At 41.1% G+C, this 16,558-nt stretch overlaps 1 protein-coding gene across 1 annotated transcript; it reads left to right on the top strand.

Annotated features, from left to right (window-relative positions):
• The first annotated feature begins 1,062 nt into the window (after window positions 1-1,062).
• Window positions 1,063-14,755, top strand: LOC139462313 (pyruvate dehydrogenase protein X component-like). Its single transcript, XM_071243947.1, has 11 exons — window positions 1,063-1,198; window positions 3,195-3,272; window positions 4,649-4,749; window positions 4,949-5,175; window positions 5,723-5,830; window positions 7,913-8,111; window positions 9,203-9,278; window positions 10,157-10,218; window positions 11,649-11,807; window positions 12,403-12,467; window positions 13,248-14,755. The coding sequence occupies exons 1-11, from the start codon at window positions 1,075-1,077 to the stop codon at window positions 13,519-13,521; spliced, it is 1,473 nt and encodes a 490-aa protein (XP_071100048.1). The 5' UTR covers window positions 1,063-1,074; the 3' UTR covers window positions 13,522-14,755.
• The last annotated feature ends 1,803 nt before the right edge of the window (window positions 14,756-16,558 follow it).

Below are 16,558 nucleotides of genomic sequence, written 5' to 3'. Positions count from 1 at the left end.
CCCTGAATTATAACAACACTATCAGCATGGTAGGATGAGATTGCATTTTGCACAGGTAGAGGCCATAAAATGTCAGAGTCTCGGGATGGCATTCGAACCACCACGGACCTAACGAGGCGAGGTGTTATGCATGCACACAAAAAACTCTCATTTCTTGAGGTATGAATTTACATACACCCTCTCTCGGCGGCGGTTCTGACCTTATGGTCCGAGGTCGGACGCCTTGTCCACATGATCAAAGAGGTTAACCATTGTAGCACATTAGAGACCATCGTTCTGAAATCCGTTTTGATTACATTTAATGTTAAAGGGGCACTGATCTAACGCAATTCCCCGGGACTGGTTGTTGCCTTTGTTATTGTTTTTCCCCTTGAGTACCCGGATGATATAGCAGAATCGTAGACTAGTTCGCGACCTGTGCTGCGCAATTCGTAAGCGCATTTGTCACTTTTATTGATAGTATAAGGGCGTATGGTCACATTGATCAACAAAATGAAATACAGTTTCGGAAATAATAAGTTATTTTACAAATTGACTCCGAGTACTCACGGGGGAAAAACAATAACAAAGGCAACAACCAGTCCCGGGGAATTGCTTTAGATCAGCGCCCCTTTAATGTTCTATCACAACATTGAGGCGCCAAGTCATTGTTTTCATCACCCCTGAAAGAAAAAGAGAGACACATATCGACCACAGTGTGTTCGAAGCTCTGCATCGATTACAACCACGGAGTCTATATAAGGCAAACAACGTAGAAAAGCACACCGATCGATAGCTCATATAAAGAAACATTTGAAAGACATTTAACAAAAAACTAGATACTGAACTGTATGTTCACAATGTTTACAAAACACTGTATTCGAAACATGAGCGAGGCTCCGAAATACAACCAGGAGACGAACCCCAGTTGAATATACGTTTTTGATGCAGTTACCGATAATCGTTATGAAATATATGTTTTACCACATTAGAGCTGTTAGACCTATGCATAATTATCTTTGTATGCCATACAATACAAATAACAAAAACATTATGCCACGAGATCTGTAGCGAGATCCCCTACTCACCGGCAAAATGGCGTCAGCCATTCTAAGGTTTGGCAACCTCACTAGGGTTGTCAACACCTTCAAATGTATATCTTACCGCCAACTACCGCATCTGTTGCAACGCCAGATTCATCTCCAAACATTAAATTATGGTATGCTCCCAAATCTTCTATATGGAGAATAACCTATCTTATGACACAGTACATTGTCGACTTTGTAAAGATTTTGGTGCTGTCAATGTCATACTATTGTCCTTGAGTAATATCATCGCAGTGTTCTCAAGAATTGACCAGTGACAACAGTTAATCAGCTTGTTAAGCTCTGGTCAGGGTAATCTTTGAAACACTGTTTTGCAAATCATATTCTGACTTCAGTGTAAAGTAAGAGATCATGGTATCAGGTGGGCAAAACTGTAAAGGGTGAGATCTGTCCGATCTCTGGTCATCAGTTTTGATTTGTGTCCACAGACCAATTATCGTAATTTTTTTCAGTGTTACTTAAAGTATAATGAACAAATGTGCTTATTTCACACCTTGGAAAACGCTTTAGCCAATTTCTGTTTATACTATGAATAGTGGTAATCAAAACAATGGAAATGGTGTTTGCTCTAATATGGTCTGCGGCTTGATAACGACTGAAGGGGTCGTTGTCGGCACAGGTACTACAGAAATGTACCTGGGGTACATTTTTGTATACAAAAGGTATACTCTAGCCAAAAATCAGAATACAGAAACTTACCCTATACCCTAGGATGTGTCCTTCCGCACTTCCTGTTTGCCAAACCGCAGTTAAGTTCATCCTTGCAGTACCTTTTCCTTCGTCAGGAGTAACTTTTGTATTATCTTATGAAGTTGAATGTCTTTGAAAAGGCCGTAATTGTACGCAAGGGTAGGGAGCTGTTGTCAAAAGATTGTGTAGAAGTAGCACGCATGCACTAGTACTCCTGTACCTGGGGTACATTTCTGTAGTACCTGTGCCGACAACCCCTTCAGCCTTGATAACTGTAGCAAGTAGCCTTGATTGTCAGATTGTGAAACAGTAGTTAGTAAAACTTTATGTAACATTATTATATCTTTAGAGCTCAAGTTTGCATTGCAATATTATAGTAATCTAAGTCTTGTTAAGAAAATATGACATGTTTATGCAACATTGCATTGTATTCTGAATAAGTTTGCAGCGATATAGTGATATGACAATTAACTAACAGGATCTGCAGCTATATGTGCCAGTTTTCTATATTCACAGAGAATAAATAACTTCAATGTGTTAAAATGAGATACTGTATTGTGTATTTTGGGTATTCATGAACTTTAAGATTGATATACATCATAATATTGAGTTGGTGAGACAAAGTGGATTTTTGAAGACTTGAAGTGAACATGCTAACATTGCTAAGTTGCTTTATCATGGTGATTTATGAGTACCAGGTGACTGAGGAAGGGTCTAAAATCTTTACACCTTCAGTATGTTTAGTTGCAAAGTCATAGCCATGTATTAATCTGCTTTTGCTGTCTGAGATCCACATGATTGAAAATGTATTTTGTCAAACGTTATGAACACAATTTATGGCCTCTGATGCTGTGTATGTCAGTAACAGCTGCATAGGCAGTAAAATCGATTTATTTGTGTTTGTCCACACATAAGTCTTATAAAAATACATTTCCTAAGTAAAGATTGAGATGTAATCAAATGTATATGGTTTGGGGACAAGGAGGTATAGACGATTCAACCATGTTCTGTTGTCATGGTTATGTGCACTCTCCCAGGGCTTGTGAAGACCTGTGACAAGTCTTGATATGTTTGAGTTTATATAAATATGTTTGATTGTTGTTTAAAGCCGCACTCAGCAGTATTCCAGCTATATGATGGCAGTCTGTAAATAATCGAGTCAGGACCAGACAATCCAGTGATTGACATCATGAGCATCGATCCACGCAATTGGGATTGATGACATGCATCTACCAAGTCAGTGAACCCACCAGATCCCGTTAGTCGCCTCTTATGACAAGCGACTATGCCTTTTATGGCAAGCATGGGTTGCTGAAGACCTATTCTACCCTGGATCTTCACAGGCAGTTTATATCGATAGCTTACATCAGGTGTTTGTTTAAACTATATTAATTTCATTTAATCATTCTTTTTTTGAAGATGCGATGAAACTCTTGATGCCAGCACTGTCTCCAACGATGTCTGAGGGCACAATTGTCAAGTGGTTAAAGAAAGAAGGTAAACAGTGCACATGACTAAATGGTTTGACCAAAACATTGGTACCATGGTAACATGTCAACATTTTCTGCAATTGTCAGGCGGTGTATTGTCTAAAATCATGTGTTTGTATTGTGGTGAATCCAGGGATGTATTGTGTGACATCATGTGATTGTGATGTGGTGAGTCCAGGGGATGTATTGTGTTAAATCATGTGTTTGTATTGTGGTGAGTCTGGGGGATGTATTGTGTGACATCATGTGTTTGTGATGTGGTGAGTCCAGGGGATGTATTGTGTGATATCATGTGTTTGTGATGTGGTGAGTCTGGGGGATGTATTGTGTGACATCATGTGTTTGTGATGTGGTGAGTCCAGGGAATATATTGTGTGATATCATGTGTTTGTGATGGGGTGAGTCTGGGGGATGTATTGTGTGACATCATGTGTTTGTGATGTGGTGAGTCCAGGGGATGTGTTGTGTGACATCATGTGTTTGTGATGGGGTGAGTCCAGGGGATGTATTGTGTGATATCATGTGTTTGTGATGTGGTGAGTCTGGGGGATGTATTGTGTGATATCATGTGTTTGTGATGTGGTGAGTCTGGGGGATGTATTGTGTGATATCATGTGTTTGTGATGGGGTGAGTCTGGGGGATGTATTGTGTGATATCATGTGTTTGTGATGGGGTGAGTCCAGGGGATGTATTGTGTGACATCATGTGTTTGTGATGTGGTGAGTCCAGGGGATGTGTTGTGTGACATCATGTGTTTGTGATGGGGTGAGTCTGGGGGATGTATTGTGTGATATCATGTGTTTGTGATGTGGTGAGTCCAGGGGATGTATTGTGTGATATCATGTGTGTGTGATGTGGTGAGTCTGGGGGATGTATTGTGTGATATCATGTGTTTGTGATGGGGTGAGTCTGGGGGATGTATTGTGTGATATCATGTGTTTGTGATGGGGTGAGTCCAGGGGATGTGTTGTGTGACATCATGTGTTTGTGATATAGTGAGTCCAGGGGGTGTGTTGTGTGACATCATGTGTTTGTGATGTGGTGAGTCCAGGGGATGTATTGTGTGATATCATGTGTTTGTGATGGGGTGAGTCTGGGGGATGTATTGTGTGATATCATGTGTTTGTGATGTGGTGAGTCCAGGGGATGTATTGTGTGATATCATGTGTTTGTGATGTGGTGAGTCTGGGGGATGTATTGTGTGATATCATATGTTTGTCATGTGGTGAGTCCACGGGAATATATTGTGTGACATCATGTGTTTTGATGCAGGTGATGTGGTGGGTCCAGGGGATGTATTGTGTGACATCATGTGTTTGTGATGCAGGTGATGTGGTGGGTCCAGGGGATGTATTGTGTGACATCATGTGTTCGTGATGCAGGTGATGTGGTGGGTCCAGGGGATGTATTGTGTGACATTCAGACAGACAAGGCTGTGGTCAGCATGGAGAACGAGGAGGACGGAATCCTGGCTAAAATTCTGGTGAGTTTACGTGAAACCTGAGTTTGACGAATTGTTCATGTAATTGCTGCTGACCAGAGGTAGAACCTGGTTTGTTTCATCCAGCCTATAACATATTACTTCTGAAACTGAAGGGTAAAGTTCACTTCCCTACAAAAAAAGGGTAAGAATGTTTTGTGATATGAACATAGTCCAGAGGATGAATTTTCTGTAATTGAAGGTGCCTGACAACACTGCTGATGTGAAGATCGGGACGTTGATCGCGGTGATGGTGGAGGAGGGGGATGACTGGCAGAATGTAGAGATCCCCGCCCACACTGCCCCAGATACAGGTCCCCCTGCCCCTCCTACCCCACCTCCCAGTACACCCAGCCCTGTTGCTACCCCTGCTGCAGCAGCACCAACAGCAGCACCAACAGCAGCATCAGCGTCAGTGTCTAGCCAGGAGTGAGTGTCTAATTACCTAACTACTGTTTACGATTTATTACAGCTCTGTTCAATAAGTTTTTGTTTGATTTGTTTGTTTGTTGTTGTTTAAAACTGCACTCAGCAATATTCCAGCTACATGACGGCTGTCGATAAATAATCGAGTCTGGACCAGACAATCCAGTGATTGACATGTCATCATGAGCATCGATCCACAAAATTGGGATACAATGACATGCATCAACCAAGTCAGCAAACCTGACCACCCATTCCCGTTAGTCACCTTTTACTGTTCAATAAGTAAATGTATCTGGGTTGATTGCTGTCATTGCAACCTTACAGAATGGGTCATTGCTCATAACATCAATCACTATATTGTATGGTCCAGATTTCAATCATTTACTTCTCACCATCATACAGCTGGAATGTTCCTGAGTGTGGCATTAATGTTAATAAAGTAAAACCCTGTTTACTGTTGAATGAGATTGACTGTAAGGCATCTTCCAAAGGCAAAGGAGTTAACTTGCCTTGCCTCGGGAAGATGACTGTAAGGGCGTGTCTGTTGCAGCCTCCATGCTGCAGGGGTAGGGCCGTCTGTGAGGAAGCTGGCAGAAGAGTATGGTGTCAGCCCCGCCCAAGTCACTGGCACCGGCCCACACGACAGGGTCACGAAGGGGTGAGACCATTTCATTTATGCATGTTTTGATGTGACTGATTTCAGGTAAAATTGCCATATTATAAGTTGTAGCAGGATCACGAGGGGTACATGGGGTTTTATGCATCCTGCCGGAGGCGAGTGGTATTAAACCTCACTAGGGATGCATAAAAACCTCGTGATGCTGCTACAACAAATTGATCTTACTGACATTTTAAAAGAATTATTCAAAATTGATAGAAAACAGCTGTTCGATTTAGCGGAGGTTAGCTTGGCCTAGGGGGCACGGGTGGCCCAGTAGTCTAAGGCGCCACGATTCGCTGTGCAGAGTTGCGTCCCTTGGGCACGCCAGAAACCTATGATTGTGGATTTGAATCCCGGTTCGCCCCGATTATGTTTCTAGGTTTGCTCGTGGGTTTCACTGAAGTGGTAAACGTCTTAGACCTGCATCACTTCGGGCTTTCCTCCCACATTAAGCTGACACGCCGCGATATAACTGGAATACTGTTGAAAGCGGCGTTAAACCCAACTCACTCATAGCTTGTGCTATGTCTCATGACTTTCATTGACTCGGAAAAAGTGTGGGGCATTTTGCTTGGAAGTGGGATATACTCCTGCTTGTGGCGGGGTGGTAGGGTATAAGGGATTTACTCTCCTGCTGCGAAATTTATCTCCCTCCAAGGCTTGAACCATAGTACAGGCCTCACAGTTTTTACCAAGTAGCCACAAGTATTTTTTTTCCAGGTACCCAGTGGTAAAATCAAAAAGTCAAGCCAATATTGTAGGTAGCCAAAAGCATTTGAAATCATCTTTCATCAAATAACTATTAATATGTACAAGTCATAACACTAGTCTTGGAATTGCATATTAGTGGAAACTGTGCTAGACTTTTGTTACTTGTGACTCAAACAATGATGCAATTTATATCACTAGATTATATAGGCTTATCCAACAAGCATTGTCAACTGAAATAAAGTACTAATTACATTAATATTTATGTATTTCGGTTCATTGTCTACTTTAGGAGGAATTATTTGCAAGTACAATTATTAACAGACATGTTTTCCCAGATCAGCTGTCGTTTATTTTTGTGGGTGCAGACGTATTTAGAATTTTAAGTTGCCACAAGATATTTTTCAAGTTAGTCATTTGGCCACCTCTGAATTTTAGACGGTAGACATTGGCCTGTAGTATTTTATTAATGTCAGAACCAGTCAGATCAACTCATTCTGACAAGGAGGTATGATAAGGAGTGTTCATCACTGAATAAATATACTACTCAAAACAAGTTAAAGAACACCCACAATTAGAAGGCTATGTGTTACAATATCACCATCCGTGACAGATTAACTATAGTCATATGAAAAAAATTGTGTGTTCTTGAACTTTTTTGAGCAGTATAATTTCCACAGTTTAACCTTTAACACTTACAAGTTTTGTATGCAGGGAAACTTGAAGCTAGTTGTTAATGAAACTTGAAGCTAGTTGTTAATGAATGACTTTTAATCTTTGGTGCTAGTTGTCTGAACCAGGTATCCATTTGTTTCAGTAACAAGCAGGATGACATTTACATTTACTTACAAAACTGGGGGCTCAGGAGACCCCTGATATTTAATTCCAAGGGTCTTAAAGTAATGAAACCGTGTAGTGTACTCTACTGTAAGCTTTGATCATTACTACAGTACCTTTATGTAGCCTGTCCAGAATTTGGGAGACTAAATATTATTGTACATCCCTCGGGACACACAATATTTCATCTAAGATGCCGGGATTTCCAGAGTTGCAGAGTTGGGTCCCTTGGTCATGCCAGAAACTTATATGATTGCGGGTTCGAATCCCGATTCGCCCCGATTATGTTTCTAGGTTTGTCAGCACCATACCCGTGCTTGTGGGTTTCAGCGAAGTGGTAAACGTCTGAAAACCGCTTCACTTCAGGCTTTACTCCCACATTAACCTGACAAGCCGCAATATAACTGGAAAACTGTTAAAAGGGGTGTTAAACCCAACTCACTCACAATTTTTTTTTTACTATATTCTGTACAGTGGTCACATTTGAATGTTTTTATTTGTTTCATGAGATATCATAATCATTAATCCTTGCAGGGATGTGTTGAACTACATCAAGTCCAAGAACCTAGCCAAGAGGGAACTAATGGCAACCCCAGCTCCAGGGCCAGCAGCTGCCACACCTTCTTCAGCCCCTACCCCCCAGGCTCTGCCTCCATTAGAGGGGGAGCCTTTCACAGACATCCCCAACACAAGTATGAGGAAAACTATTGCCAAGAGACTCACAGAATCTAAGGTGTGTAGAGTTGTCACATGGTAATTCCTACAAGTAATATAGATAGTCATCCTCCCAGTCTGAAAATGACCACCCAGAGCGGAAGGTCCAGGGTTCGATCCCCGGCCATGTCATACCAAAAGATGTTAAAAGATCCTACTTGTTGTTACCCTGTCTGGCGCTTGACATTGAGGGGATAAAACAAGGACTGGTCAGCTTGGAGTCAGTATTCTGTGTCAGAGTGGGGTATTCATGTTAAACTGATGCATGGTATCTCAGTGGGGTAGCACTATTAATTGGCATCAGCCCAAACTAGTTCAAGCAGACACACACACGTGCATGCACGTCGCTATAAAGTGCAATAATCTTGAACCTGACCTTAAACCCCATTTTACCTAACCTCACCCCAGTCTGCGAAATCTGCAAAGATTCAAACTCTTGCTAATTACTCTATCTTACAAACTGGCCTCCATTCTGCAGCGGACAGCTGTTCGGAACATCACTTTGCTCCTATTCTCTTTTTTTTGTGTGTGTGCCCCTTGTGATGTGGACGCGTGAAGATTCCGGGAAGGAATAGGTCTTCACAACCCATGCTTGCCGTAAAAGGTGACTATGCTTGGTGTTAAAGGCTTGTCGGGATCTGGTGGTCAGGCTCGCTGACTTGGTTGATGCATGTCATCGATCCCAATTGCGCGGATCGATGCTCATGATATCAATCACTGGAGTGTCTGGTTCAGACTCGATGATTTACAGACCGCCGTCATACAGCTGGAATATTGCTGAGTGCGGCGTTAAACAACAAACCAACCAACCAACCTTGTGATGTGACAAATGTCATAGACGCCATGGCCATGAACCCCCCCAAAATACCTTCACATTATTGAAAGACACATGTACACCTAGTCTGATTGTCAAGAGGGGCCCACTCAAACCCCAAAGGTAAGTATTAAAAATGAGGCACCAATGTTCTCCATCCTCCCTCCCTAGTTGAGAAATCCAAAAGACAAAAGGTAAGAAAGTATGTGTGTGATTGATATTTGTATTTCATGAGATATGTCTGTCCAGTCAAGGTTACTTGCTCCTGTGATCACCTCTCTGTTGTCCTGTTTCAGACAACAATCCCCCATTCCTATGCATCAATGGACATGAACATCGGACCTGTGTCACAACTCCGGAAACAACTCGCAGGCAAGTCATACGAGATACCTTTGTCAGTAGCAGCAGTACCATGTAGTATATAAGCAATCTAATAAACAATGACATCCGATGAAGAAAAGCAAGATTTGTCTATTGTTTTATGCCCTTTATTATCCATGGGAGTTATGTCCCTTCTATGTCCCTCCTATTGACCAATCAGATTCCACCTCTCATATCACTTACATTTGTTTCAAACAAAATGGCGGTGCGCAGTCAAAGCGATCTGATAAATAATCAAGATCTATGTTGTGATGTAATGGGTCTTACATCGCGAAGTGTATCAAGTCATAAGAGCACCTTAATTAAAAACATGAAAAGATTTGGAAAATGTCTGTTGACGATGAGTTGGTGGTATACAAGCTTTGCAAATCCTGCAATTGACCAAAATTTGCACGACAGTTTATGAACCGAATGTCGACGTTGTCACAACATTTTGATTGGACTATGCATAGACTCGTAAGTCCAGCCAAAATGTAACTCCATTTTTCCAGCCTAGTTCGGCAAGGGTTGAAACTGGACTTTTATAGTCAGTTATCTCCCTTGCCTCAGGAAGATGGTCTGGTTAAGGCTCATTTACTTTTAGGCTGCTGTGATATGCCGTATATTATGGGATACAGTCTGAGACCAAAATGTTATTGGCCAACATCCTAACCCAAGATTCGTTGACAATAGTGTACAGCAAGTAACCAATAGAAACCTGCAACTGAACAGTTTAGCCGTCCGATGCTGGTATTAAATAAATGTGATGTTTATGCATAGACTGTTGACCTCCACTTGTTACTCAGTGCTATGGAAATAGACACAGTTGTTAAAAACTGTTGATGTTTTTATGTACTTCTGATAATTGATTGTATTTACTTTTCTTTCAGATGAAGGTGTGAAAGTTTCGATAAATGATTTTATCATCAAGGCAGCTGGTATTGCTCTGCAGGTATGAGACACTGTCACCTTCTGTCTACTTTTGGTTTTCTGATCCCATTTCATGCAACAGGTCACACCCAAGACCCAGGTTCGATTCCCAACATGGGTAACATGTGTGAAGCCCATTTCTGGTGTCCCCTGCTGTGATATTGCTGGAATATTGCTAAAATCAGCATAAAAAACACTCACTCACTCACTCACTCACTCACTCACTCCATTTCATGCAGTGTTATTAGTATAAAATCTACACTAAGGCTGAATTATTTCCATGCCGTTTTGATATAGTTGGAGGTTATAGGCTGGGCCTTGTATTGCATGCAATTGTATTGAGGCTTATCAAACAGGCTAAGTCCTATGTAAATGCCTCTCTTAGAGATCATTTTGTACACCAAGTTTACATTAAGTTGCAATTGATTAGAAAAGAGACTGGTTAAAGCAATATATAATTTGATGACAACACATCAATCTTTAGAATAACTTGAGTACAAAATGTTGCATCTGTTATCTATTAATCTACGGCCAGAAATATACTTGTCAATAAGCGTATCATAAAGAAATCGACCTGGATATCGAACGTTAATAAACCGGCAAGATCTCAAGTGACGCTCATTTTCTCTACTTACATATAGGGGGCTATATTTATATTTATTGACCAATAATGAGTTCCTGTGAACTGAGTGTCCATACCAAGACAAAACGGAAGCCACAAACATGCTAGCATTGAACTTGTCAAAGGAAACCCAAGTTTTCTAATAAAAAGGTAGCGATGTAGCATGTACCAGAAGGAAAATATTGGGCAAACGTTCCACCATGGGGTTTCTGAGTTAGAACTGGTCCGCTGCAAACCTGTGCTTGTTGTAAGAGGCGCCTTAATGGACTGCCTGGTCAGACTCGGTTTACCATGTGTTAGTGAGTGAGTTGGGTTTAACGCCCCTTTTTACAGTATTCCAGTTACATTGCGGCGTGTCAGCTTAATGTGGGAGGAAAGCCCGAAGTGATGCAGGTCTCAGACGTTTACCACTTCGGTGAAAACCACGAGCATGGGTATGGTGCTGACAAACCTAGAAACATAAACGGGGCGAACCGGGATTCGAACAATGTGTCAGTGTAACAGGATGACATGGTTCGTTGCTTGTAATATCAGTCACTGATTTATCACAGCCAGTAAGTAGCCGAAATGGGTACAATGTGTGAAGCTCATTTCTGGTGTCCCCCGCCATGATATTGCTGAATATTGCTAAAAGCTGTGTCAAACCATACTCACTTACTTGCTTAATCATGTCAGCAAATAATGCGACATGTCCACCAAATATGACACTTCCTGGCACAAGAAAACTTGATAATATGTACAGATTCTGTTTCGTAATTAGGACTGACTACAATTCCAGATGTTTGTCAGGATATCACAAGTGATGTATAATCTGCACCAATCTGTTACAGCGGGTCCCCAGAGTGAACTCTATATGGCAGAACGACGGTGCTCAACTCCTTTCTAGTGTAGATATATCTGTTGCCGTGGCAACTGACAATGGACTTATTACTCCAATTGTTCAAAATGCATCAGCTCTTGGAGTAGACGAAATATCATCTACAGTCAGGGTAGGTTTCATCCTACATAAGTCAGTTTAGCTTAGTATTCTTAATCCATGGGAATATATTTCGTTATTTTTGCCATTTTACACAATTAGCATTTCAAAAGTTTGATGTCAGATAAAAATAAAATACAGGTACCTTTTTTTTAGAGACACCCCTGAACCCATGAAGATTTGGGTTAGAATTGGTCTTCAGCAACCCATGCTCGTCAAAGAAAGCGACTATGCTTGTCGTAAGAGGCGACTAACGGGATCGGGTGGTCAGGCTCGCTGACTTGGTTTATACATGTCATCATATCCCAGTTATGTAGATCAATACTCATGATATCAATCACTGTCTGGATAACTGTCTGGATAATTTATGGACCAACGTCATATAGCTGAAATATTGTTGAGTGCGGCGTTAAACAACAAACGGACACCCAGGCTTATGTTTAGTTTCTTTCCCTCGTATACTAAAGTGCATCAGTAATAAACTACAGGGGAGAGAACTCTTCCATGTCTTAATGCATGATTAGATCAGATTTTAGGACATCTTCCTTTACTGTTCAAGCTGACCAAAGTGCAGGGTTACCAGTCTTTTCTTCTTTTTTGATTGTCAGGATTTAGCAGGTCGGGCGCGAGAAGGGAAGCTCAAATTACATGAATTCCAAGGTGGAAGTTTCAGGTGAGTGTCTGATACATTTTGATGAGTTTTGAGGAAACTAACTGAGCCTCATGTTTGCTTGTAGTCGCAAAATAGAAAAAAACATAAACCTAGTCAGCTATAAATTAAATCTTCCATGTCAGCAACAGTTTAATAGTTTGCTTCTTTGTAATTATTATTTAGTTCATGGTTGAGAACGTGTTTACTTACAATCAAAAGTTTTTATCGTGTCGGTACGAAGATGCCACAAGTAAGTGAGGAATTTCTGTGATAATGAGCTTCAGTTTTGTTTTAAATTGTATTTTGTAAAAAATTAGATTTTGTTATGTTTTCCCCCCTGTAAGCTGAAACACATTTTAAAATGAGTGGTAGAACTCCCACAAGAATGAATAAACACCCTGTATGTTTTTAAAGAGATGACTCATTCTACAAAATTGAAATATATCTGGAGCATAACAGTTTAAGAGATTGTATACAACACTTGATATGGTGCGGTGATATATTCTCGTCTACTTTCATGCGTATCCTCTTTCTCAGCAGGGGTGGTGGGGTAGACAAGTGGTTAAAGCGTTCGTCATGCCAAAGACCTGGGATTAATTCTTCACATGGGTACAATGTGCGAAGCCCATTTCTGGCTCACTCACTCACTCTTTCTCAGCATGGTATGCCTCTGTTGATGGGGCTGTTGGTAGCCTTCTGGTTAAATTGTTCATCTGTCTGACAGTACAATGTGTGTAGTCCTGGTGTCTCCTGATAGAACTTGAATATTGCATAAAACCTCACTCACTCTTTTGTTTGCAGCATCTCCAACCTTGGAATGTTTGGAATCAGCGAATTCTCGGCCGTCATTAATCCTCCTCAGGCAGCCATCATGGCGGTGGGCACGTCCCGCGTCACACTAGGCGATGACGGCCGGCCGCAGACCCGCATGACGGTGACCCTATCTTATGACTCTCGTGTGTTAGATGAAACCGAGGCATCCCAGTTTCTGGAAGTGTATAGTGAGGTGATGGAAAACCCCAGCTTTATGATCACTGGATCGAAATTATCCGGCAAAGTCCGAGCTAGTTTTTGACAAAGGAATCTCAAGGACATCATGTTATGGAAAGGGCTCAACTGGAAAGAGATTGTTGTGGTTACCGGTGCACTGTTCCAAGCCAGTCCACTAAGGTGATGGAATATTTATGTCAAGAAGAGGAGGCTTCAGCCAGATGCAACAACATTCTCTCAGGGATCCATAGATGAAGAGTTAGAATACCTGTGTAAGGGTACATGTAGCTGCAGGATACATTGCAAAAATGCAACATCTGTTCCATCTGTGTGCATACATAAATATGTGTGCATCAAATGCAGCATAGATCAAGGATTTACAAAAGGGGTGTCCATAATTTCATTATTATTTTCTACATGATTTAGACAGCTGCTGTCAATCTGTCAATTGCCGGCTTTAAACATCAATTTTTCGTGGCCCAACACATACCAAATCGAAACAAAGAATACTCCTGGTCATCTGCTAGAGAATTTATCATATGTTGATGAGTAGTTTTGCCCTGCATCTACAGCTGGAAGAGAGTGGGACAGGAGAGTGGGACAATGTCCGAGAGGGACTGGGCCTCAGAGACATCTTGCATCTGAGGTCTTATTGGAATTACCATTTTGAAATTTGAGAGATGTGCAAAAAAGTGCTATAGGCTGTTTTCTGTTTTATTGTTGTGAATGTTAGTGCGAGAAATACCCAGAGATGTATGGGTAAGCATATTTGTTGATACTGGTGGAGTTCTATATAAAACAATTTAACAGTCCTCGGAAACTGGTTGCATTTATTGGAAATTAATGTTTATGTATTTGAAAACACATGATTATCTAAAACTTAACATGTATGCGACTGAATATGTTTATATTTACCAAGGTAACTAGATATCTCTCAAACAATGTCTATCAGTTTCTTCTTGTGAATGTTTCAACTAACACAAGTAGATAATACAATCATGCCTTGATCATTGGAACATGCCTCTTTCAGTCATTTTAGTCTTAAAGGTTGGGCATACTTCTTGAGTTGGTCCTTTTATTCAAACATTCACTGCATGTGTGACAAAGAGTGTGAACATGCAGGCAGTATTCTAGTTATTCCGATGAAGTATAGTTGAACTAAGGAACTGTTCACCTTTTGTTCAGATTTGTGGCAACATTTCTTTGAAAAGTGATGGTATTTCTCTGTGTTTCCTACGCACTGTAACCAATGTGGTCCTCCTGGACACACTGTAACCTGGAGAGTAGAGGTGTGAAATAAAGGTATGTTGTGTATGTGAGTCAAGTGCCTTCATGTATGTGAATGAATGAGCGAGCGAGTTTGGCTTAGCACTGCTTTGAACAGTATTTCAATTGTATCAGGGTGTGTCAACTTGGTGAGGGCCAGAAGATATTTACAACTTCGGTTAAACCCGCAATCATTGGTATTTGTGCTGACGAACATAGAAACATTATCACAGGGAATCCAACCATCGATCACAGTTGTCTCACCCGCGAAAGGGACACAACTTTGCACAAGGAACTGCGGCACCTCAGACGACTGTGCAACCACCAGATTTAAATATATTGTGTGGAATACGTGAAACTTTATCAAGTTTAAATTCGTGGTGATTCGGGGGAAGAATATGTTTCCAGTATGTCATTATTTCCCCTAAAAGCCGACTAAAATAGGCCGGGTGGACATTGTCCTGGCTTGACAGCTGCCGTGGGACTTTGAACATTGTAACCTCAGACTTTCCAAGCCCAGGCTCCATTGTGTGTACTTAACTTGAACTTTGCTGACTAAGTTAAATTACAAACTGATAAATCATTATACTGATCTTATAATGAATTTTGATAGTCTTCATGACAAGGTTGAGGTCAACGGGCAATTATAAATCTAGGTGCGAAGCTCACCTCCAATTCTAAGTTATAATGATTATATTATGAAGGCTGATTTGTTAAAATAACGCTTCGAGAGGTTCTCGAACGCAAACGGCTTCGAGTTAATCGTTATTTGTGACTTGTTTAACGTTGCTTTGTGTGAGCAAAGCCCGAAGTGATGCAGGTCTTTGAGGTTCATCACTTTGCTGAGACCCAAGATTAGGCTATGTTGATGACAAATCGGCAACCGTTGTGCGAACCTACGATCATATGGTTCTGGCAAGCACAGGAGTCGTAACTCTCTACAGCGACCCTGTTCCAAATATATTATCAGACCCAGAGGTAAATACAAGAAAGACAGAAATAAACGTTAATTATGATTTGTGTATTCAAAACGTTCACACACCATTCTGCTATTTATACCAATATATACAATTACTCATATCTTCGTCACAAGATAAAACATTAACCTCCACATATATTCAACATTTTAACTTGAACGCACGCAGTTACATCACAACCCAACAACACATTCTTGATTTATTACACAACATTTATACTTGCTGACTCGTCTAAGAAAATGTTCTCATTAAAAGAAAAGCGTTTGGGTATCAAGATATCCTCCGTCGTATCCAACTCTGCATTGTGTCTGGTTTGTTTGGAACTCTGCAATGTTCCAGTTGTATGATGGTAGGCTGTAAATAATCGAGTCTGGACCAGACAATCCAGTGATTGATATTACCACAACGATCCACGCCATCGGGGTACGATGACACTCCATCAGCCAAGTCAACGAGCCAGACTACCGGATCCATTTGGTCGCTTCTTGCGACCACCACAGTTCCCTGGAGACCTAATATACACCGGAATCCCTACGTCGGTCATTTCTTTGGAGATGCGTGATTACAAATATGGTTAATCGAAAATTACTTCCGAGTATGATATTAACCTAATGCTTCACTGAACCTTCAGTTTAAGTGAGCGTGCGGCGTCCCGTCCGTCCTCCGTCCGCCAGTTTTAACCTGTTTTCGACGCTTCCTCATCACTGGCATGGCCTATAGTGCTGAACAAAGGCAACCCCAGCTAGCGTGTCCCTAAAATATGCTCACGCAATTACGATTTTTAGTTTTTAAATTTTTTTTTCCCCATGGCGGCTGTTATTGAAAACCGCCCCCAAACTCTTTTCTGCATATTTAAGAATATGCTGTAAGTATGTTGTA

The sequence above is a fragment of the Haliotis cracherodii genome, unplaced genomic scaffold, assembly GCF_022045235.1.
Source record: "Haliotis cracherodii isolate W230 unplaced genomic scaffold, xgHalCrac1.p SCAF_15, whole genome shotgun sequence".
Classification (NCBI taxonomy): domain Eukaryota; kingdom Metazoa; phylum Mollusca; class Gastropoda; order Lepetellida; family Haliotidae; genus Haliotis; species Haliotis cracherodii.
This window is presented reverse-complemented; position numbering and strand designations above follow the sequence as displayed.

Bases quoted from the DNA above. Each gene is read 5' to 3' on its own strand.
- LOC139462313 (XM_071243947.1), top strand. From the start codon at position 1,075: ATGGCGTCAGCCATTCTAAGGTTTGGCAACCTCACTAGGGTTGTCAAC. The intron at 1,199-3,194 runs GTATGCTCCCAA...CTTTTTTTGAAG, and splicing joins TCTCCAAACATTAAATTATG to ATGCGATGAAACTCTTGATG. The intron at 5,831-7,912 runs GTGAGACCATTT...TAATCCTTGCAG, and splicing joins CACGACAGGGTCACGAAGGG to GGATGTGTTGAACTACATCA.